Raw genomic sequence first — 24,697 nt, forward strand, 5'->3', positions numbered from 1 at the left:
GATCCCCCGCCGCCCGAGAGCTCAATAGAGCGATCGTGAGCCGGCGGGGTTGAACCGCGGGAGCCATTTTGGGCCACATCTTACCTCCGGGAAGCGAAGCTCCGAGTCCTGACCCGGCAAGCGGCGGATTCTTCCGATTTGAATTAAAGATTTCTAAAGAAGTAAGTGGAACTTTGATCTGGATTCTAAATTTGCCGATTGGAAAATAGGAGAGACTTTAAAGAAACGGGAGTCGGTCTCTTCCTAATGGGAAACTGGGAGGCGTTTGGGGAAAAAAAACCCAAGCCGAACAACGAAAGAATTTGAAATTGTGGACCCGAGAGGGAAAAAAGACTTGTTTGGAACCATCTCAGCCCCTGAGTCCGGCACCCCTTGAGGTACAGCGGCATTAAGGGGACGAGCGCTTTGACAGCTGTCAAAAGCTATCAAACTGTCAAAAGACCGGGTGGATTGATTGCATTGCTGTGAACAGTAAAAATTGTTTGAAAACGTGATAGAACTATTTAAATTGGAAGTAAGAATGGATTTGGGACTCAGTTAAGAACTAAGGAAAAGAACAGCCAAAATGGAGTCGATCGTCTGAGAAAGGAATTTTCCAGTACCCATTGTTCCCTACCCCCTGTTTATCTGCGGTTACGAGAAGTATGAAAACAAAGCTTTCTCGAGCCTTCCAGGAGACTGTGCTGAACTACTTGCTGTCATGGGAAGACTTTTACAAGGAACGGCAACATCCCAACTTACCACCAGTCGAGATTGAAGTCCAAGTCCAGGACTTAGAGGATAACTTAAATTTGGAGACTGCAGATTTTGAGACTGCGTGTGAGGAGAAACAACTGGATGAAAGTACTGAAGAGGACTTGGACTATGACAAATTTGTTTGGGATGAAGCAAAATATGGTTTCCAAAAGGAAGAAAAACAAGCAGAACAAGAAGATGAGAGACAAAGGGACTTAAAGACTATAGGAATTGAAGATCCTGGAGGGGTTAAAATGTGGAGTGGTGTTTTTGAGGGATGGGAAGGACAGGGGCAGGGGGGGGGCAAAGGTCTGGAGATGGATTTGGGAAAGAATGGGTGTGGGGTAAAAATTCTAGTTAAAAGGTATTGTTTTGGTTTTTGAAAGACGGTTTTCGAAATCTTGGCTTGACAATGGAAATGCTGAACCAATTGGGGGAAAAAGACTTAGGGAGAGGAGATGGAATGTAAAAAAGAAAGGGGAAAAAAGTTATGTTTCCTTAAGGGAGTTTAAGAACGGTTTGGGAAAGAACTTTTAAGTTACTGTAAATGTTTGTAAGTTAAGTGAGATGTTCTAGGCAGAAAGCTGCCTACCCCCCTCTCCTTACTCTGAGGCACTCAGTGGCAGGGGGTGCCCAGATGGGTGAGGAGGAAATGGAACCTTGGAAGTGCTGTGCCCTGCAGGTTCCTCTTGTGGCAGGAGGGGACCTGTGGGAGGGCAGCATGAAAAAGGAGGAGGATTGAGTTAATATTATAAGATTAAGATTTGAAACTGAGTTGGAAAATTCGCCACAAGTAATTAGAACATGTTAGGAAAACCATGAGGAAGACTATCGAGGGAGTCGCAATTAAGATGTTAAAATAATAAGAACTGGGAAGTTTTAACTTTTCCCAATTTTTCTTTTCTTTTTTTTGTCTCCTTTTTTTTCTATGTGTTGTAGGTTTGTAAGTATGATTATGAAAGAGTTGGGGGATGCAAATCCCCATAACTCCTTCCTCCCTGTTCTCTCAGTGGCAGGGGGGGGGATATGGAGGGAGGAGGGAGGGGGGAAGCAGAACTCAATTCATAATTGGACCCCTTTGATTCTTAAAGCACACGGGTCCCACTGGTGGCAGAAGTGGACCGGTGTGTGGAGGGAAAAAGAAGGGACAGTGTTATATTATATGTTTTGTTTGTGTCTGTCTTGTTTGAAAATCAATAAAAATCTTTTTTTTAAAAAAAAAAAATACAAATCCCCCTGAGTACATTAGGGATTACTGCCAAGGAGGTAAGTGAATATTGAAATAAGTTTCCAAGGTTATCATGGATCTGGAGAGGGTTGGGGTGGCAACATGTTGAGAACATGTTAACGAATATTGTGGGTACTAGTTAACAAGCTGGCCTGTGCTTTAAATGGGGCCAAAGCTCAGAAAGAACAAACCACAGTACTCAGATGGTCGGTTTTACAAGGTGTTATAAATTGTGCAATACGAACCACTCACTTCTAAAGCTGAAAAAGGTAGGTTTCCAGGCTGAGAACCAGCTGAGAACAACTCTCAATTAGGCCATGACTCTGTGTCTTCAAATGAGGAACAATGCACAGTAATGCTAAGATCTGAGCAAATGTGCAAACAGGCACACCTGGGGCACCTACCCTTGCCAAGGTTTCCTATCTGGTTTTGTAGTTAAGCATCCAGAACATGCATTGGCAGTTGTTGATGAAGTGACAAATGGAACAAATATCTCATATGCTTCTTAAGGTTGGTACAGAAATTATGTTTGGTGTTGATCCATTGAAATGACTTGTGTCAAGTATCTATCCAGGAGACACAAACCTCAAATATAAATAAAAACAAAATGTGATTTCAAAATCCTTAGAGAGCCAAATTAAGGCATTCATCAGTATATTTCTGCATTTAGAGTCAATGGGTGGTATCGAATTGGTGGCCTTGTGCAGGGCTGTCTTAAGCATATGCAGCGCTGGGGTGCAAAATCCGCCCAGCGCCCCCCCCCCCGGTTGCCCAGTCCCAGGCGCACAGGAGGGCAGAGCCGGCTGGCCACTTCAGCATCTCGCTGGCTCGGTCACTCCTGGACTCGTGGTGCAGAGCCGTCCACAGCAGAAGAGCCTGTCGCGGCACTCTGACCGACGGGCAGGCTCTTCCCCAGACTCAACTCTCGGGCCCCGGACTCTTGGCCTGGTGCCCCTGAGAGCCCAGTGCCCAGGTGTCCCGCACCCCTAGCGCCTATGGGTAAGACAGCCCTGGCCTTGTGCAACCAGAATAGATTTGGGGGCAGGGCAGGCACTGCCAGAGGAATCTCCAAACATTGCCTACCTTCTTCCTCTTCCATGACCCGGTTTCTCTGCTAGTGGAAAAATGTTAAGGACATAAACTGGGTATTCAGTATCTTTGTTTGCATACACACATGGTTTTATGCTGGTCATTTTACATTTATGTGTTTGCTTCTTTAAAATATTTCATGACCGAGTCATGGTTGAATGCTACCCTGAGACTCTCTCCTTATTAGCTTTCTTATAAATGCACGTTATTTACAATCCTTAAGCAAACTCAGACTGGGCTAACAATAGAAGTAAATTATCAAAGAACTGTGTGAGCCTGTTACCCATGGAACTGGTAAAATACTATCACACAAAACGATGCCTGAACCATAAGTACCAATTATAGATGTTCAGCATAATAATTTTCTTTAACCTTGGCTGCCTGCAAGAGCAGTTTGAAGTAGCAGTCATCAGATTACAATATTTCCAAATGTTCAACTGCAGTATATTTATTATTGCACATTGCATTGCACAATGTGATGGTATAGGTAGGTGCCTTATCTAAATTAGAGCTAGTTAATGATATGGATGCTTCAATATTCACAAGAAGCCAGAAGTTGCACTGAGTAACCAAAAAGCATTCAACCTCTGGAGATGTGAATGATATAATGGTATAATCCTGAACTGGAACAAAACAAGGTGAGATGAGTCTGACTGCAAACGAGCTGAGGATTATTATTATTAAATTACATTTAATTACATTATTGTAGGTAAAATAAAAAAAATTCCTTTAGTAGCACCTTAAAGACCAACTAAGTTTATATTTTGCTATGAGCTTTCGTGTGCATGCACACTTCTTCAGATTATTGTAGGTACTTAAGGAGATACATAGACATAAGTGGGCAATCACTTGATGGCTTCTAAATTGCATGGTAAGCCTACAAAAGTAGTGCATGAAGAGGGGTTCTGGATTCCATCTACCCACACAACATTGCTTTCAATGGGATACATGTTTGAATGTGTATCCACATTCTGGCAACTTGTACCAATGACTGTGTGTTGCTGTTTTAGTTATTTTCAGTTTATATGACCTATTTTCAAATATTTTGGAATCCTTTGGGATGTCTTGCATCATTAGATCATATTTACTGTTGTTTCTCCCCCGGACAACTAGTCAATTTGTTCACCTGTTTTTAGAAGCTGTTCTTGCAAAGCTCACCAAGAGCATGATCCTTGAAGCAAAGCATTATGACTTACGTCAATTCAAACCCAGCAGAAATACATCTGTTATGCATCTTCCTCCTGAAAAGGATGCTTTATTTGTAGTGTTACAAAAAGAATACTGTAGTTTGCCCCTGTTGTTTTAAAGGAACCCAAAGCAGAACACAGCTGCTTAGTTCTGCTCCAGCTACCATTCTAAAGCCTTAAATCTGCAGTAATGCCATGTATCCTTCAACTACACCTACAGCTGGTACTGCTGTTTCTTATAATGAGACTTAACATGGTTCAGTTCCTTATGCACAAGGTTGTGTAGCACATATGGTCTGGCCCCACAGCAGTATACACAGAGGATGACGCTAGACTCCTCTTGTGCAAGAAGGCTAGTCCTCTTTGCCAATATTCAGGAAGAACAGCAGCCCATTGGATCCAATCATAATTCTAAGCATTAAGCTTTATTATCAGACAGGAAATTGTAATCTAATTAGGGCTATTTGCACATCAAGACATACAGATTGCATTGAGTGCATGTCCTTGGTTCAGTTCTAGTATTTTAATGATGTACAGTCATACCTCGGTTTAAGTACACCTCGGTTTGAGTATTTTCAGTTTAAGTACTCCACGGACCTGTCTGGAACAGATTAATCCACTTTCCATTACTTTCAATGGGAAAGTTTGCTTCAGGTTAAGTACGCTTCAGTTTAAGTACCCCACGGACCGTCTGGAACGGATTAATCCACTTTCCATTACTTTCAATGGGAAAGTTTGCTTCAGGTTATGTACGCTTCAGGTTAAGTACAGACTTCCGGAACCAATTGTGTTTGTAAACTGGGGCACCACTGTACCAATTGTCCTGTCGTGGGCAGTCCAGAGCTTATGGTATCATCACAGTTCTGTTTCTGAGACAATGGATTAAATGGCAAAGGCTGACAGACCACAATGCTCTAAAAGAGTTCATTCAGTTGAAACAGGTTTGAAATTAAATCATTGAGGCATAGTGAAAATAACTAATCTAAACAGTGAGCCCAGAATGGGAACTAAGGACTTAATGGAAGCCAAAGAAGTACTCAGTACCACTGATATGACTTCATCAAGGGATGTGCCCCATAAAACCCTCTTTGAAACTACAGTAGTATGAATAGATCTGGTGGAAACAAGGAGAAAAATCACACAAAACAAAAAATGTGCCATGTTGTCATGGTAACCAGTATTGCAAGAAATAATGTTCTGAAGCAAAAAGCAAACAAGCAAAAAAACAAAACAAAACAAAAAACCAACTACCATTTCTAACGCAATCAATGGAAAATAAGAGGTGTTGAGGTTGTTAATATTTTGACAGACTACAATAAGCAAACATTTACAGACAACTGACTGTCTTCTTTTTGAAGTACTAAGCATTTGGCTGTTGATGCCCCTTTCATACTCTAAGCAGATCTACCATATATTTTGGAAGGTGGTGTGTTTGTCTATTCATCTGTTCTCTATGCATTCCAGAGCTTCATGAAATATCACCACCAAACCTGATACAGTGGTTGCCAAGAGGGAGGAGGCAGTTTTTGGATACTGCATGCTATTTTGAATCTATATGGTGGACCGAAACATTCTGAACTCCGCCACTTCAGATGCCTCTGGAAATCTGTTCCCAAGATTGAGGAGTGTATTTCGGTCTGTGATTGAATGCCATCAGACACTGTTTTGAATTCAGCTGGTGGACCACACAGTTTCAAACTGTGCCAATCTGGATGCCCCTGAAGATATCGCTGCCCAATTTGATGTAGCAGTTCCAAACTGTGCTGATTTGGACATCTCCAAAGATATCTCTCACCATTGGTTTTGGCCCCCTTTGTAATAGTGACGGCTGATACAGGAATTGAGCCATGTGCCAAGTGTGTAATCCTGCAAAGGTCTGCTCCACCATCATGTTTAGGGAAGTTTTTAATGACTGATGTTTTAATGTATTTTTTAATATTTTGTTGGAAGCTGCCCAGAGTGCCTAGGGAAACCCAGCCATATGGGTGGCGTATAAATAATAAATTAATATTAATATATTATGTTCCCCACAGAGAACATACAAACTGTTTTGTGATCAGGGGCAGGAGAAAGGAGACACTGTGTCCCTTTCCCCTGCCAACCTCTTAACAATGTATGGCTTTAAAAGCCCAAATTAAACATTAGCCCCACCCATTTGGTTCTGGGTTGGATTCTATTCGGATGTTCCATGGTCAGGTCATGTGGGTGCACACAAGTGAACATATTTTATTATCAATTTATAAATCTCAGGCTTTTTGTTGTTTCTCAGAATTCCCAAGAGATGCCAGAAACTTTCAGCTACTTTTATATAATTTGCAGAAAATATCTGTTTTACTGTGTGTCATCTGGAATATGGTAGTATCTATTGACAGTATAGCTAGCTAATTGATGCAGTGTAGAGTCTGTTGGAGACTACTATCCTCTGGAGTGCATCATTAATATACTCAATATTTTAAAATAATTTACAATCTACTTAGAGCACAGAAGACCCATCAATGTGTACTTGAAGGAATTTACTTACAGCAAAGTACCCATCAGCATATTAAGGTTGAACGATAAATGTTCAGATTAGTATTTGTAATTAAATGGATACCCATTAAAATAAAGGAAGTGCTTCTACACTCAAGTAAAACTGTTTGATAAACCAGTTATAGTAAACTAAGTGTAGGTATTAAACCTTTATAAGGAAACAAGCAACACAGATCTATAAGCTCTCAATGGGCAACGGGCAAAATAATGGCAGTCTCATTTCACAGCAAAGATTAAATATTTACAGAAAAACGGTGGACAAATGCAGATGCCATATGGCTATTCAGGTTAGGAACTCTACAGAGAAATTGTCTTTCTCCAGGTAAGAGATTAAGGGTCAAATATGATGTGACAACGAGATGGTTGGACAGTGTCATAGAAGCTACCAACATGAGTCTGACCAAACTGCGGGAGGCAGTGGAAGACAGGAGTGCCTGGTGTGCTCTGGTCCATGGGGTCACGAAGAGTTGGACACGACTAAACAACAAAATATGTGACATGAATTGCGTTAATGCAATTAATGCACTCTTCTGTTATGTGAATAGGACTCATGGGGAAGCCTGAACCATGGGTGGTTCAGAGGAGGAAAATAAATCTCTCTCTCTCCCCCACAGTCTGAATAAAAACCATCTCTTCAGCCCACTTCTCAAGGACTTGCAGTGCTCTTTACGTTTTGGGACAAAAACCATGCACATTAATTGAATGTACACAATTTACATGGTGGGTCTAATTATGCTCCATTGATGTTGGAAGCAAAATTACAATAGAATCATAGGATTGCAGAGTTGTAAGGTGCCCCCAAGACACCACCCCTGGATCAATTGGTAGACTATTCAGATATCTATATCAATTCCATCTAACTTGCAAACTATAAAGCATCCCTGAACCTCTAACAGCACAGAGTTGAGGCATAAATGGACCAAAAAGAGAATGTGGGCAACAGATTAGTGATTACCTAGGGAATCCTAAGCAGGTTGCTATTATTTTTATTTTAAAGCATGGGTGAATTCATTAGAAGAGCAGCATTTTTGTTATGCAGGGTAGGAAAACATTTAATTTGATAAATGTATTATTTTTGTGAATTACTCCCTTGCCTCAATTCTTTGGTGTGCAAGGAACCCAAGATGTGTTCTGTGGCAGAGGATCTTAATAAATGTGTAGCTACATTGTTTCATTGTGATTGAAACAAAGATGCATTATTCAGAAACAAAGCCAGCTCACGTAATTTACAGTAAACCTTAAGTGCCTTTAATTAAAAAAGCATAAATCACAGAGAGCCATTTCAATGTAAACTGTCCTAAGACTGCTGAATATGTCTGTTCTCATTTAAGTTCCAGTGACTTAAAAGATAACAAAGGCTTGGAAATTAATGTCTCACATTTAAACAATGCCATTAACATTTTCTTTTTTCTTTTTGCAAGACTGTGTTGACTTCTCCACAGTTTAAGCCAGGCATGAAAATAATTTCCATAGAACTCACCTGCTGCCTCTTCTCCCCAAATAGCAACACTCGTTGTTTTTTTGAACCTTTCCTGCTGTCATAATTTCAGTTCTATCTATGCAGATAGATAGTTATCTATGCAGTTCAGAATCTTCAGTTTGCTTTATTGCTGAGGTAGTCATCCAAAATTTGTTGTTGTTTAGTCATTTAGTCGTGTCCGACTCTTCGTGACCCCATGGACCAGAGCACGCCAGGCACTCCCGTCTTCCACTGCCTCCCGCAGTGTGGTCAGACTCATGTTGGTAGCTTCAAGAACACTGTCCAACCATCTCATCCTCTGTCGTCCCCCTCTCCTAGTGCCCTCCATCTTTCCCAACATCTTTTCCAGGGAGTCTTCTCTTCTCATGAGGTGGCCAAAGTAGTGGAGCCTCAGCTTCAGGATCTGTCCTTCCAGTGAGCACTCAGGGCTGATTTCCTTTCCTTTTTCATCCAAAATAGCTCAGTATAATAATTTCCAGGTGTGTGCTATACTATCAAAATAAGGGTGTTTCCTCTGCCTCCCAAGAGTACACAAATAGCTTCCCCCCTCCCAATAATTGCACACCAGTATGGTATAGACATTCATAGACCTGATTATAGGTTAGAAGAACAGCCCCATGTGAACTCATTTGCATGGGTGTTGCGCAGAAGCAGCAGGATGTGTGGCAAGGAAAGAGGCAGGTTCCACAAGTAATTTCAAATCGGAAGCTCAGAATGAAGTGCATTGCCACCACATTGCTGCCCATGCCATTCCTTACTAAAAGCCATAGTACTGAACTCTGAAGCTAATCTGTGACACTGGAGAGATGCCCTGTGTGTGAGTTCATTCATTCATTCATTCATTCATTCATTCATAAAGCACTAGCTGAGATACAACCTGGCCAATTTGTGACCCAGGAGACCAAAGGCAGTGAACCACAAATCTATGATGGTCCTTGAAATAACAACAGCAGCAAGCCATTTTATTTCTCCACCAACAAGAAGTGTGTTAGAAAGTGCCTGCTAGAGAATTGAAGTTTCCCAACCCAAGCTTGGCAAAGTTCACTGGAACCCCTAATTAGGAGCAGGACAAGTTTATATGCTGTGAGACAGGGCAAGCCTTCAAGGACATCACCAATCGAAGCTATACACCGGCTCCCTCGGCCAATAATGCGAGATGAGCGCGCAACCCCAGAGTCGGTCACGACTGGACCTAATGGTCAGGGGTCCCTTTACCTTTTAATTTAAATTAAGGTTGTGTCTGGAATTTCTCACTTCATCTACTAACGACAGAGTTTAGGACAAGTGCTGAAAAAGCTAACTGACAAATTATATTTATTAAGAGCAATAAAATCCCGATTTAGTCATAAAATTCATTGAGAATGTCCTTATCTCTGAGCCTAATCCACTCACAGGACAGGCATGAAGATAAAATGGAATGATCCCACAATAGTGTCCTGAGCTCCTTGGATGCAAAGCTGTGATACAAATACGTTGATAAGTGATATAATTTCAGCGTTATTTTACCCATAAATGTGCAGCTTTCCCATATCCACATATCATCTTCACAAGAGAATGCTAATTGCTGTTGCTATATATTTAATCTAAACAATGTCTCCTACTTCTCAGAAGCTATCTCCACTGAGTTCAGGAGGATTTACTCTCAGGTAAATATGTACTTACGCCACTTGTTTGGCAGCATCCCCATTAAATTCAGTAGCGCCTTATTTCTGAGTAAACATGGCTGGGATTGTGCTGCCATATATTTACCGCAATTATTTGATTGGTTAAAACTAAGCTTGGTGTATGTGCTTATTTGATGTTTCAATGTGTTGTAAACCTCTTTGATTTTTTTCTTAAAAACAGAAAGTGGTATAGAAATGAAAACAATAACGTTATTAAATATATTTGAGGAATTTTATTTTTGTGAACTCATCTGATCTGCATCTCACAGACTAATGTGCAAATAAACACGTAGTTACTCCTCTCTCTCTTTTTGTGCCTCTGAATATTGCGATGCAGCTCTCAACTCCCCAAAAGGAAATGGTGCATTTTAAAATGTGAATTTTGAAATTTAATTCTTAGAAAATCATATTTTGAGGTAATGTATGTTTAGAAATGCATATTTTGTGAAAAATGCATTCAAAACACGTTTAAAATGAATGCAGGTGGGTGGGTTTTTTTGTTTTTTTAAAAAAAACCACAGATGAATGCAGAAATGAGATGGACTTACAAATGAACACATATGAAAGTGCCACAGACCAGAAATAGACCGTTCTTATTTGAAATACATGATCCCCACTAATTTCAGTAAAGCTTTTGAATTAGCTTCTATCGTATTATACCCTCAGTTCAAAATGCCTTTATGTACAACTGTAATATTATTGCTGGTGCCAGAATTCAATAAATACAGTTTTTGTACTGCTAGCTCATTTTCTCTCTCTAGCTCATTTATCACTTTAACATATTTCAGCTGCTTAAGAACAAGTAGAAATGCAAATTGGCAGATGTTTTTATTCTGCAATCTTTGGATGAGATTTCTTTTTAATGCTTTAGTTCATGCAACACTGGACACAGCAGCAGCCCAGCCGCTTACTTGCAATGATGAGTGATTTGAATTGTCTCAGAGCACACATGCTTATGTACCTAGATCAAACAAATATTTTATGGCATTTTTATGATTCTACTTTTAGTAATGGAGAATACCTTATGGAGCCTTTAAAAAAAAAAAAAAAACCAACCTCTTGAGTGAGTGTTCTTGTGAAGAGACCACCACAGGGTTAGTCATCAATGTGATGCTCTGCAGACATTTTGAAACCTGAGGCAAATCAAAATGGCAGACGCTCCCTATCAGGGAAGAAGTGGTGAGTGAAAATCTACATCAGGAACAAGGGGGCAAAAACGATCTACATCAGGATCTGCTGCCCATGTGGATCCTGCTGCCTGAGGTGGTTGCCTCACCTTGCCTCATCTGTGGGACGGCCCTATCTGAAAACATTGTCCTCCAACACCCATCAATCAACCAACATGACCAATGGTCAGGGAAGCTGGGAGTTGTTGTTGTTGTTTGTTGTTGTTTGTTGTTGTTGTTGTTTGCCTTTCACCATGAGGTCCCAGGGTGGGTCACAACAATTCAAACAGAATATTAAAAACTACTTATTTGTAGTACAGCAATATCTGGGGGGCACTACATTGGTCACCTGTAAACTAACATGGATGCTGGAGTCCCACAGCCTTGTAATCACAAAGTCCAATAAATTTTAGCATATTACTGTACTTGGTTAGGATTGCCACCTTTTTCTCCTGCAAGAGCCTCTATCCCTTTAACAAAGCAGAAATACAGCTGATCAAGCTTCTACCCCAACTCATCTCTATGATGTGATCAACTGCATCTGTTGACGCTTTGTTTTTCAAGCAGCTCACAGAGCCTCCATCTGTCCGAGAGAGAACTAGCAGTGCTAGGGATGACCAAATGTGTCAGTTCTTATTTCTCTCCATTTCTCGCTCCCCCTCCCCCCAACCGTAAATTCAGTTTCCACATCAGTTTGTGTGTGTGTGTTTTTTTAAGTACTTATGAAAATTCATCAGCATTTTAGTGTAAAATTTTCCTGATATACATACATACATACATACATACATACATACATACATACATACATACATACATTCCTGATATACAGCCAGCCTGATGGAACGCTCTGCCACAAGAGATCAGGGCCCTGTGGGATTTGACATCTTTCTGCAGGGCATGCAAGATGGAGTTTTTCCGCCAGTCCTTTGGTCAGGACTCAGCCTGACTCCCCTTTTCTTTTTGTATAAGAACTAATATGAAAGAGGCCTGCCAGCATTCTCACAGGCCCATATAAGATCAGTGTAAACAGTTGGGCCGATGAGCACTTACTGTTCCCAACCATAGCTGCCAAGTTTTCCCTTTTCTCGCGAGGAAGCCTATTCAGCATAAGGGAATTTCCCTTTAAAAAAGGGAGAACTTGGCAGCTATGTTCCCAACCCTAACGCTGTGGAAAGCCATCTGATTAGACTTTAATTTGATTTTGACCTGTTTTTTAGGAAGCAATTTAATTATTGTTTGATTTTATACCAATGTTAGGTTTAGGGAGGCTTTTAATGTTTAATAGATTATTTTATCTCATTTTTCTGCTGTAAGCCGCCCAGAGTGGCTGGGGAAACCCAGCCAGATGGGCGGGGTATAAATAAATAATAATAATAATAATAATAATAATAATTATTATTATTATTATTATTATTAACCGTATCTGATGTTAGCCACCCTGATCCCGACTTCGGCTGGGGAGGGCGGGATATAAATAAAAGATGATGGTGATGATTACATGCAATTTTGCCCAGTACACTGTATTTTTATGTGTTGTTTTCCTAACATGTACATTTCTTGTGCACACTTTACCCCAGCATATGCATTTTCGTTACACGTTAGTGGGCTGGGGAACTGCATTGCAAAATTAGGAGAAATGCAACTTTGGAAGGATGGTTGTGCTTCGGGTTCACGTATTGTGGTGGGTGTCTTTAAATGCAGACGTAAACAAATTTCTCATCTCAAAGCAACGCTTATACAGCACTCCTGTGTTTGCAACTGAAGTATTAATAGCTACTTCACATACATATAGGTCTTTCTATATTTCAAATAAAGACTGTGATTTTGGATCTCTCTTCCACCATGAAATCTTGGATTGTTGTTGTTGTTGTTGTTGTTGTTTTGTTGTTGTTGTTGTTGTTGTTATCATTAAAATACCACACTTCATCCAAGGATCACAGGACTGTTTACAATATAAAAATCACAAAAATACATAACACAACAACAAACAAAAACAATGCCCCCCTCCCAGTTTAAATGACCAGAGATGGTTTAATTAGCCAAAGCCGTGGGAGAAGAGAAATGCTTTTGTCTGGAGCCTAAATATATGTAACGAAGGTGCCAGGTGAGCCTTCTTGGGGAGAGCATTCCACAAACAGGGAGCCACTGCAGAAAAGGCTTGTGCTTGTGATGCAACCCTCTGGAGCTCTTGTAGAGGAGGTACACAAAGAAGGGCCTCAGATAATGAATGCAGTATTCAAGATGGTTCATATTTTAAGACCACTGTTTATTTCCATCCTCGCCCGCCACCATTTGTAAGTATTAGCATTCCCTAAATCTCACTCGTGTGCTTCAGGGAAGTCAGATTCAAGTCTAAATGTTATCAACAGGTTTTGGCTGCTCAAGCTCACTCAGAGCATGCCCATTAACTTGAAAAGAAAAGAAAAAAGCAGAATGGACTATTTGCAAATGAGAAAGTGAATAGTGTTAGCCAATCGCTCTGGCAACTCTAGTGTAGAGAAATCAGTAGTTCTGAATGCAACTTTTATCCACTTGATCAAATGACCCAAACATTGCTACACTAGATTCAGGTGGGGAGCTGTGTTGGTCTGACGCAGTCGAAATAAATAAATAAATTGTCCAGTAGCACCTTAGAGACCAACTAAGTTTGTTCTGGGTACAAGCTTTTGTGTGCATGCACACTTCTTCAGATACACTGTGTACATGAACAAACTTAGCTGGTCTCTAAGTTGCTACTGGACAAATTTTATTATTATTATTTTATTAATTTCAATTGCTACACTATTGCTAAAATCCTTGCTTTCAAGCTTTCTCTTGAAGACCTGCATATGATCTTCATAAGCATCCCCCAAATGTGATAGGCATAATATCAACTAACAGTAACTATGGCAACTATTCATTTGTGCCCTTATTCAAAAGCAAGTGAAAAATAGCACATTTTGACATGAGTTGCTCTCATGTATGACTACACTGCATCCAGGATATAAATGAGTTTTCAGGGAACAATTGAAAGGAGAATGGTCTTTGGGCTATTGTATTATTTTCACACAGGCACTTTAAAAAAAATAAAGACGTGGGCTTCACACAATTTATCTCACACACCTACACTTACTGTGTTTTCTGACATGCCTTCCCTATTATAGTTACATCTCAGCTCAATCTGATAAGCCTTGCCATTCTAACACATCTGGGATGTGTATGTTCAAATATCATCATCATCATCATCATCATCATCATCATCATCATCATCATCAATTAGAGTTAAGGAATGCTGGGGGGGGGGGTCATGTGTAGATTTAACACACTGGTATTTCCCCCTAACAAAGTAGGCTAGGAAAGGCACCCCAGAAGAATATTAAAAAATCATTGTTCAGAGCCATTTCAGCCAGCAATCGATGTTCATCCAGATGTTCCAGGGAAACCCACCAGTAGTGCAATGAGATAATTTAGTCTTTGAACTTAATTTTCTACTATATTTCTTCACTTATTTTAAAATGTAAGTGAGCTGGCCCTGCTGGGTTTGGGGAGCCTCCTGTTCATTCTGCCTGGCATATTTGCCCCAAAGTCCTGTCCTGTTGGCACCACTAAAACTGCCCAAGACCTCATGATGCAGGCAAACATTTTCCTGTTCAAACATATCCCTCTGCACATGGTCGTTCTTTTCAAAATCTCTACATTTGCTGGGGCACTGTTATTCAAAAGTCCAAAATAAAACAAGCAGCACGCAAAGGCACCAAATTCAATCCAGTTTCAATCAAGTATTATTAATCCAAAGAGAAAACAATAAGAGAACCATATACAAGTGCTGACACAAGAGCCAAAATCAAACGTTAAACAGATAGCATGTACAAATTAAAGGCAAACCAGTCTTTATAGTCTTTGAGGCTATCTAGCGGTCAGCAAGTGGCAGCAGGTCGAACGAGGTGTCAATGGTAGTAGACAGGCTGCCGGCGTTTTTTTGCCTGTTTCGCCCATATGACGGGCTTCTTCAGTAGTTCTCCTTGTACTTTTATGTTTAGTGCATTCAAATTTGTATGAAACCACTTATCTTGGCTTAGGCCACAATGCTCAGGTGTTTTTTCAAGGACGGCCCGGGGGTGGTGTGATATTTTTATGGATCTTGGGGAGAGTGTAAAAGATAGGGACCCGTGGATTTTTACAAAGGAGGAACTCGGCGGTTTGTATAGAAATATAATCTATAATCACACCACCCCCGGGCCGTCCTTGAAAAAACACCTGAGCATTGTGGCCTAAGCCAAGATAAGTGGTTTCATACAAATTTGAATGCACTAAACATAAAAGTACAAGGAGAACTACTGAAGAAGCCCGTCATATGGGCGAAACAGGCAAAAAAACGCCGGCAGCCTGTCTACTACCATTGACACCTCGTTCGACCTGCTGCCACTTGCTGACCGCTAGATAGCCTCAAAGACTATAAAGACTGGTTTGCCTTTAATTTGTACATGCTATCTGTTTAACGTTTGATTTTGGCTCTTGTGTCAGCACTTGTATATGGTTCTCTTATTGTTTTCTCTTTGGATTAATAATACTTGATTGAAACTGGATTGAATTTGGTGCCTTTGCGTGCTGCTTGTTTTATTTTGGACTTTTGAAGAAATTGGCAGCATTAGCCCATCATCTTTGTTTTTGTTGTACCTATGGGGCACTGTTATTGGCTCTAAAATTCATTAAAAACATGGAGTTAATTATTTTAATTCCAGGCAATTTTCTAAGTAATTAGAAACAATTCAAAGAAAAGCTGTACAGGTGAAGGCACATAGGAAGCCTAAGGCCCACATTTTTTTTCTCCCATCAGGCTCTCTAGCATGAGCACCTGTTTTGAGTTCCAAAGGGTAAAGAAAACGATATAATGAATGGAAATAAAGCAGAGACGCCCAGAGGGCTGAAATATCCACTGACAACTAAATTAATACAGCAGCTAATGTGAGCAGGATAACAGAGCTTGGCCTTTAGGAAACACCTTACAGATGGTAAGGCCTGATGCTGTAATCAATAATTATGTGGATTGCTAATGCAGGCAATGAACAGCTCTCTAACTGCCCAGATGGAGAGGCATTCTGCAGCAATGTATTAGGAAATGAAGCTACTGATCCTTAAAAACCTTGCTGGAACAAGCTCTGTTCATTGCAATGCCGCAGAACACTTGGAGGATTATGTCGCCTTGGTCCAGCCTTACAAAGACATATGCTGCACCAGTTTAACTTTGTGCACTACTATCAGTCTTGTTGAAATCAATGGACTTGTTTTTAGTGCACCTAAACTCAGGTCTCCAGGCAGGGTACCCTATCAGTATGCAGACACTTGGGCTTCACTGAATCAATGACTCACAACGCAAGCAATGCTGTTAAGGGTCCTCTCCAACAAACAGCTGAAGGAATTGTGGTTGACAATCCAAGCTTGTTCCAAACCTGGTAATGTCCGTTTCTCAATTCAAACAAAATGGAAAACAAGAGTTAACTGGTGGCTTCTTGGCTTATCACAACACATTGAGGAAGGAAAGGATGGTGTAAGGATGGAGCAGGTGGCCAAAAGATTCACACACACCTCAATTTATTAAGCCAGGGTATGATTATCTAAATGTGGCCATTGCCAAGAGAGTCAACCATCTAATTGTATGTGAGATGGGGTGAAGTCAGTGCCGGATTTACGTATAAGCTAACCAAGCTATAGCTTAGAGCCCCACTCTCTTGGGGCCCCCCAAAAAAATTAAAGGAAGAAAAACAGGATGTACATTTCCAAAATATAAGATAAAAAACAAATAAAACCTACATACAGCAACAGTGTTTTGTGTTGTGTAGGCTCCTATGGGTAATGTGCATATGGTTTTAGATACCTATTAGGTCCATAAGTTACCATACAGCATATATTCAACACAAAAATCAGTGACAATTTGTTGTTGACAAAGGACAGCTGGACATATAAAGGGCCCCATTACCTTCAGTAGCTTAGGGCAGGCATCCCCAAACTTTGGCCCTCCAGATGTTTTGGACTACAATTCCCATCTTCCCCGACCACTGGTCGTGTTAGCTAGGGATCATGGGAGTTGTAGGCCAAAACATCTGGAGGGCCGCAGTTTGGGGATGCCTGGCTTAGGGCCGCATCAAACCTAAACCCGGCCCTGGGTGAAGTGACAGTCAAGCAAGTGCTATTCTACACGTGAATACATTACTTTGCATGTGATTTCTAATACACAGTGGCACACTCATTCCAAAGAGGACAGGGCACAGGGAAGACTTAGGTGAGGACTGAATTTTAATACAAAGCCCAACCCTGTTTTACAGTGGGTTCCCCTGGGTGGAGGTAAGGGTAAGCTCTCAGTACTGCCAAGCATAACATGGGTAATTGTGATGGAGCCCTGGATTGAAGGTTGTATAAACGACAACAAGCAACCGTCTTCTAAAAATTAAGCAGTCCAGAAAAGCAGCCAGTTAGGCACAGTAAGGAGCTCTTCAAACACAATCAATGCATGCTTTCTCTGAAATAGGTCTTACTGTGTTCAATGGGACTTGGTGTGGTTTTGGGATTGAAGCCTCAGAAGCTAAAACTTCTGTTATCCTCACACTGTAGTAAGACATGGTTAAAGAACACCCACCACTGGTGTGAAGCTCAAAAGGGGGAAACAAAGCTTTGCTTCAGGCTAAAATGATTCTTGAAAAGCTGTGGTCTATTGCTCTCCCCTGCTGATACTTGTTAGATACTGCTTAGGTACCGGACCATGCTGCTGTTGCTTTGGAAACAACAATGCCCAGGTGCTTGGCTCTGGGTTTTGACTTATGATTGTATCTCAGTTTAGTGAGCATCCCTTTAACTCAGTTCCTGTAAAACTGGACTTATAATACTCTACATTACTTAAGCCACAAAACTCTGGTCTGATAAATACATGGCATGTTTAAAGTGAGATAATGTAAAGGGGTGAGGAGGGTGGGCAGAATCCTGTCATTTTTCTTAAAGTCAAGCATCTAATATCTAAAACTGATGATAGCTGGGTGGGTTCAGATAAATGTATTGTGCTGTATGCTAGCTGAAGAACTAGCTGACCTCTTGCTGGCAAATAACTCTGGACTACAGAAGAGCTACTAAGTGGTTAGGGTGTTGTTGTTTTTTAAAAAGCAAATATTGCTGCTGAAGAAATTTAAATGCCAAAGGACCACAGGTAAAGCCGAGCTGTGAATATCTGTCCTATTTTAAAAGTAGGGCAAATCGTGCATGAGGAGAGTGAAATAGCTGCTGGCTTGAAACTCGGGAAACTGAAGCTTTCCTGGTGCGACACTTCAGAGAGACCCATGCAGAACAGAAGGCTTTTTCATTCTAGTTTCAGCTCTGACAACGAAGGAGGTAAGTTCTCATCTCCAGCTTTTGTTCTAGCAATTTAAATAAACTATTTAAGGAAAAATATTTATTACATTTGTATATTGTCCACCCAGTTCTCTTGAGTAGTTTACATACAGAATAAAGTACAGAGTGCATTAAAAATTGGTCGTAAGGCAAAACACCATGCAACATTCCCCCCCCCAAAAAAACCCCAGCATTAAACAAAGCAGCATGTAACCAGCTCAGGGAAAAGATAGCAACTGAAGCTCTCCATGGACTGAAATTCAAATGCTGGGGGGAAGAGGTTTTCACCTGGTGCTTAAAAGATCATAGCATGGTTTTCATGTGAGTGGGCTTCCCACTGGTGTCTGCTTAGCCTATGTGAGAACAGGATGGTGGATTATACAGGCTTTGATCTGATCCAGCAGATTCTCATAAACGTTATGGAGAATTAATTCTTTTATAGAAATGAAATCAGTGTTCTACAGTCCAGTGCTTATACCCTATACTCTAGAAGGTTCAATGACTTCCTTGTACTAACTTATCAGGCATAGGATTGCAGTCTTAACCAGTCCTGCTTGTTGCTGTTAGGAACACCCCATTCTTTCTTGCTACATTGACTCTTAACTCGGCCATTTGGAGGTCTGTGACGAGTCCACTATAAGATTATTGTGTTATGACAGAAGAATTTAAAGACATGCTGAACAACATTTTTCATTTAACTATATTAAATTTACCGTTGCTCTCCCAACCTACTATTTTCCAGAAGTTGAAATGAAAACTTGTTAGATTGGGTTGATTACAAAAACGACCCATACATTTTTCCAAACAATGCTGCAATAACTTCCTACAGCTGAAGCCAATGAAAAGTAACTTCCACCAGTCTTTGTAAAGATAGCCCATACATTATAAGGAAATATTTTCTTAGCTGTGTATGCAAAACCTTTATGTGCAGTGCGATCCTATACATGCCCATTTGGAACGGAAGCCTCATTAAGTTCACTGGGGTTTACTCCTTCATATGATTGCAACATTAGTGAATATAGAGACAGCAAGCTTACATTGCTGTGATGTATTTATTTCCATACTCTGAGGAGGATACTGCTAATGTATAATTGTATTTTCCCCACTGAACACTGTATAATTCAGGAATCTAGCTACAGTACTGAAAACCACAGAAGACTGAGCAACTCAATCCCACCCCACAGAATAGTCTTCACATGGCTTCCTCTCTCTCATGTTCAATGAATGCATAAGAGGGAGCCTGAGTCAACCTGCAGGCCATGCCCCATTATTGGTGAGAAAGGTGTACAGCCGTATACACATATATCAATGTATAACATTTAAATAACTAGGAACCCTGATTAGTCCAGGGTGCTTGAACACAAGGAAGAACTGCACACATTTAGGGTCCTTTCTAACCAACATGATCTCTGGAAGGGACATGCTGTGTGGAGTGCCAGCAACAGAGGGGTGTGGCCCATGGTTGTGACCCTCCTTCCCTTCATCGAATACGTGTGGAGGGTGTCATGTGAAGACTCCTACGGCTTCTCATAATTCATAAGTCTCTGGAGAACCTGCTCACAGTGGCAATATTCAGCATCGAACTGTAACCCTGGGGAAGAGGCCCAAAGGCAACTTTTGGCTCCTGGGTCTGAGTTTCCACAATCCTGCTCTATGCTCTTGAGGTGGCTCACGTTGGCTGACTTTGCCTCCCCTTAAGATTTTCATTTGCATATTATTTCTTTGTTGATTAGTTTTGATTAATCTGACATCTTTAGTTCCATTATTACATTGAAACAAATGTACATTCTTGACATTTAACTTGCTTTTTAAAATACTTTTTAAAGAATTAAGCAGTAAAAGTTAGATCTTTGTCTTACCTTCTAAGAAAGCAGGCAAGAGCTATACTGTAGGTGGAATAGTGTACCAAGTAACAGATTTTTGTACACTCTTTCTTACAGGTGGTATGCAGTCTACAGGAAAAGTAAATATATTGGTATATATAATGCACACATTTGAATAGATAAGGTAATTTTTGGGGGTGACATCAAAAGGTTTCAGTCAAGCAGCGGAAAGGACTTCTGCTCACACATCCGGACTTCCCCATTGTCTCTTCCTCTTTGTAGCCCCCTGCATGACTTCAAAATCTGTTATAGATGGTTATTGGTTAGGGTCCTCCATAGCTTATTGGGGAACACAGAGTTACGGGCGGGGGGGGGGAGGAGAAAGGGAAAGTCCCTTTGCGTGAACAGATGCCCATTTGTGTGATGTTGGATATCAACCTTTAATTTATGAGCTCGGTTTAGTCTCACTATAAAGTTTGGGGATATGCCAACGCCAACACACAAATTACAGTCCTGTAAATTGACAATGAACAAATCAGTTCACAGAAGGCTTCAGGTACCTCTGAACATAAGAGAAGGTGCCTACACATCAAAGGAATACACTGGATGCATTCCAGAAAGGCCTGGAACTGTTTGCTCCAGCTAACATCCAGAATCTAGTTCCCTATGTTCAGCTATGACCAGTCTTCACTGTCTTCCATACTTCTCTCGTTTGGCTGGTCTTATGAAACCCCCACCATTTCCCACCATAAAAAGATGAATTAGGCAACAACATGCCAATGATGTTAGGAGCTGATACAAATGAACAAACGAAAGAAACAGCACAGCAGAGCAGTGGTTGCCTACTTCATTCTCTGAAGTAGAACATGGGATGTTTTCATTCCACGTGTACATCATTCACAATCCACTGATGGGATTCCACAGACAGAGTAGATTCTTAACTGCCATGGTTCACGTCACAAACATCCTAAATGAAGTCTTACAGAATTTTTGCTCCCTTGAGAGAGAGGGAGGCAACAAAGCTCTTCAGTTTTGCCTGTCTGTGTTGCACTTTCAGTTAAAATTATATTCCATGGTAACTCAGAGGAGACAAGTATATGTGAGAGGGGGTAGAAGTTCTAAATGTATCAAATCTACTCTTGAAGCACATTTAGGCACTGATTTTATTTTAAAGTCCAAGTTATGGTGGTCAAGAAGGGAACTCCTCCAGCTGAGAACTTGGCGGCTTGAAAAAAAGAGTTGCAAGACATGGCGATTCACACACTGGGTAGCCTCCCAGTTGGATTACTTAAAGCTATAATTGTTTTAATATGTGGAGTTGTACTTAAAGACAACATGAAAGCTTCATTTAGTGATGAGTCAATTGCCAGAATTGGGGTTGCCTGTGTTACGTCTATTCTGAAAGTATCACACGGTATGCTTGTAATAGAAGATGGAGAAGTGGGAAGCCGCTGCTTACCTGACCTCAGGTTGCCTCTCTGCAGTATATTGTGATTGAGTGACTAAGGGGTGAAGCAGAGATGAGGTCAGTGTGGTGGAGATGCTCTGAAGGTAGCACTGGCCTGGTTCTGCAAGTATGTTGGCACTGTACTGACCTTGCCAATGCTTCATAAGAACCAAAAAAAGAGAGATATTGCTGGATTGAGACAAAGGCCCATCTAGTCCAGCATCCAGTGGCCATTCAGTTGCTCTTTACACTCTCCATCTCCACTCAATACGCAGCAATGACTTTTCCTTAAGTGTTTAGGGCTCATTCTTTGGAGCCTTCTGAAGCATAACAAAATCAAAACATACGGATAGACACAAGTTTTCCGGGTATGTGGGTAGAAAAGTTAAATGAAATGAACAGAGTGTATGTGTAGGTAGAAATGCTTTACTGTCTCAAAAGAAGGACCCCAAGGAAGAATATGAGAACATAAAAATAGGCAGCTGGCCTTCCACCTAAAAAAAATAATGTTTGCCTTACACATCCACCCAAATTTCATTGATTGTGAGGGTTGACATGCTACTTCTGAGCTCTGTCACAAAACACTTAAACGCAAATAGGAGAAATCAGGGATGGAATTGTGATTTCTTAGAGAGGCTCACTTGATGTTTGAAGGTTTATGGCATTGAATATAATGTTATTATCTGGCACAATTATGTAAGAACTCTATGTAGTATGATTTTCTGACCCAAGGGGTGGGTGGGTGCTTTAAGATAATGCCTTGATGTGGCCACATACCTGGAGGAAAATTGTTTGGCTTCTCAAACATTCTGAAGATAGTAGTATTTGAGAAGTAGTTTCTCTGAAAAGAAGTATTCTACTTTATTATTTTAAAAAAGCAACCCTGTCTTCAAGGAAGAAGTGAGATCTTATTTCTCATTGCTGATTTCATAAATATATTAATCTTTTAAAGAAGCGAAGGACAATAGGAACAGACACTGAAAATTAAGATAAATATGGCGAGCTGTTTGCTTGTGTCCAAATTTGCCACTTTCTATCAAGAACAACACACCCTTCACTTATTCAAATGACAACACTATGAGTTATTTTGTCAAATAACCGTGAAATTCAACCAGTGAAACACGAGAGAAAACGAACAATTTAAGAGACATAACGGTGCCTCCAACATTTCTGCTCATTATAAACTGCTGGATTTATTTATTTCTAAACACAATCACATATGGAAAATACTTATAATGCAAACATGTAATAGCAAAGCAAAGCTGCTCAATGAGAAGAACATGCACATATCAGATGATAACAGTATTAGTGATTAGCGGGACTTTTAACGTTGTTAAAAGACAGGAAAAGCTTTGGATTCCACCCACTTCTGCCTCCTGCCATAGAAGGCTCTTTGGTATAGTGAAGGTTTCTGCAAGAGGAAGGTGATTTTCACTAATTCCCCCTTTGCCCCTTCTGAAAATCTGCTCTAGAGGACTGGCAAGAGTCTTTGGAACAGAGTGGGAAGTGTTCTGAGGGCAGGAGTGCGAGGGAAGGGGAAATATGTGAAAATCTCCTCCACTTCCATTTGTGAAAGCTTCTGTGGAAGCAAAGAGCCCTATACGAATGGATTCATATTTGAATGCATTTCAACCAGCTGCCCACTGCATTTGTTAGTGAAGGGCTCAGTTCATGCCATTCACCAAGACTCACTGAGCATCACATGCGGGTAATGATCCCCCACCATTGCACTTTGGCCAGTCCCATGATGCACTGAATGAGCCCAATAACTTTCACTTACACTGTTTTTGGCCTTCAGTAAATCACTGCCAGAAGATCATTTAGGAAACAGATTATTAGAAAGCCCTTATTACCTTTTAACTACTGCTGTTTGAGGTTGTAGGGAGGGAAAAATGCTTGAAGATGGAGCAATATATAATGAGGTGATCTTGCATATAATTTGTTGCAACCTCATATACCCCATTATCAGTGCTTTACCCAAGGCACGTTTGTCATTAAAACATGCTGCTGTTGCCTCTCTTACATTTATGAAATGCACCAATTGTGAGGTCTGCTTGCCCTATAAATATATTTTGTGTGTGCTAAACGTTAAACTCCTAGCAACAAAATAACATGGTCAATTGCTAACTTTTTATTATTGTTTTTGGTCACCAAACAATCTAGTGTTTTGAGGTACATGAATCTCCTGTGGGGATAGATATACTGTATATTCCTGCATATAAGGCTACTTTTTAACCCAGGAAAATCTTCTCAAAAGTCGGGGGTTGTCTTATACGCCGAGTCGTGTTTCTTATACGGCGAATATATCCCAAACTCTATATTTTAACTGGAAAGGTTGGGGGGGGTCCTCTTATATGCCCAGTCGTCTTATACGCCGGAATATACGTAGTCCATGAATATAAAACCTTATCTTTTCATTAAATAAAGGGACACATTGTAAAATCCCACCAAACACCTCACAGCAACAACCTTTGTTAAACCAAAGATAGCTCTTAAAGAACATTTCATGCCTAAATTAAGTATACAAGTCACCAGGCTCTGTTTCAGAGTAATATACATTGAAATGATTTGGGATTATGCCACAATAGTATTTAGTGTGCTCCAGCCCAAAGGTTGCAACCAGCTGGAGCTATTGACTTAATTTCAGACCTCAATCAGCACGTTTTAGTTTTTGATATACGAGCCCTTTCAAGGCTTTCTCCACATGGATGGTGAATGTGTGAAGGAAGGGGAGCCTCTGACATCACAAGCACTGCTTGTGAATTTGAGGACCTTGGTTGCGTGGACTACCTGTGCACAGATTCAGCTGGCACTTGGATTTATAAATGTGGTGGTCCTGAAGGCAAGGTCTTTCTCCTGCCTCCTCTAGAGGTTCGTTTTAACCACAGAACAGGTCCAAAAAAAGAGCAGCACTGAAATTACACGCGCCTTCCGAGTTCTAAAGATAATTGCATTTGGCGCTGCAAATATAGCAAAGTGGGATAAACGAGAGC

The 24,697-nt window shown here is 40.7% G+C and overlaps 1 protein-coding gene across 2 annotated transcripts in view; it reads right to left on the minus strand.

Annotated features, from left to right (window-relative positions):
* The window catches only part of GRM7 (glutamate metabotropic receptor 7), a 405,590-nt gene that overhangs the window by 9,613 nt on the left and 371,280 nt on the right, over positions 1–24,697 (minus strand). The window contains exon 10 of one of the 2 annotated variants that reach the window (XM_088662372.1): positions 20,294–20,386. The exons of the other annotated variant lie outside the window; for it this stretch is intronic. Coding sequence (XP_088518498.1) covers positions 20,316–20,386 — 71 coding nt within the window. The 3' untranslated portion in view covers positions 20,294–20,315. The remainder of the gene's footprint in view (positions 1–20,293; positions 20,387–24,697) is intronic. 2 annotated transcript variants of the gene reach the window in all.

The sequence above is a fragment of the Zootoca vivipara genome, chromosome 2, assembly GCF_965207765.1.
Source record: "Zootoca vivipara chromosome 2, rZooViv2.hap1.1, whole genome shotgun sequence".
In the NCBI taxonomy this organism is placed as follows: domain Eukaryota; kingdom Metazoa; phylum Chordata; class Lepidosauria; order Squamata; family Lacertidae; genus Zootoca; species Zootoca vivipara.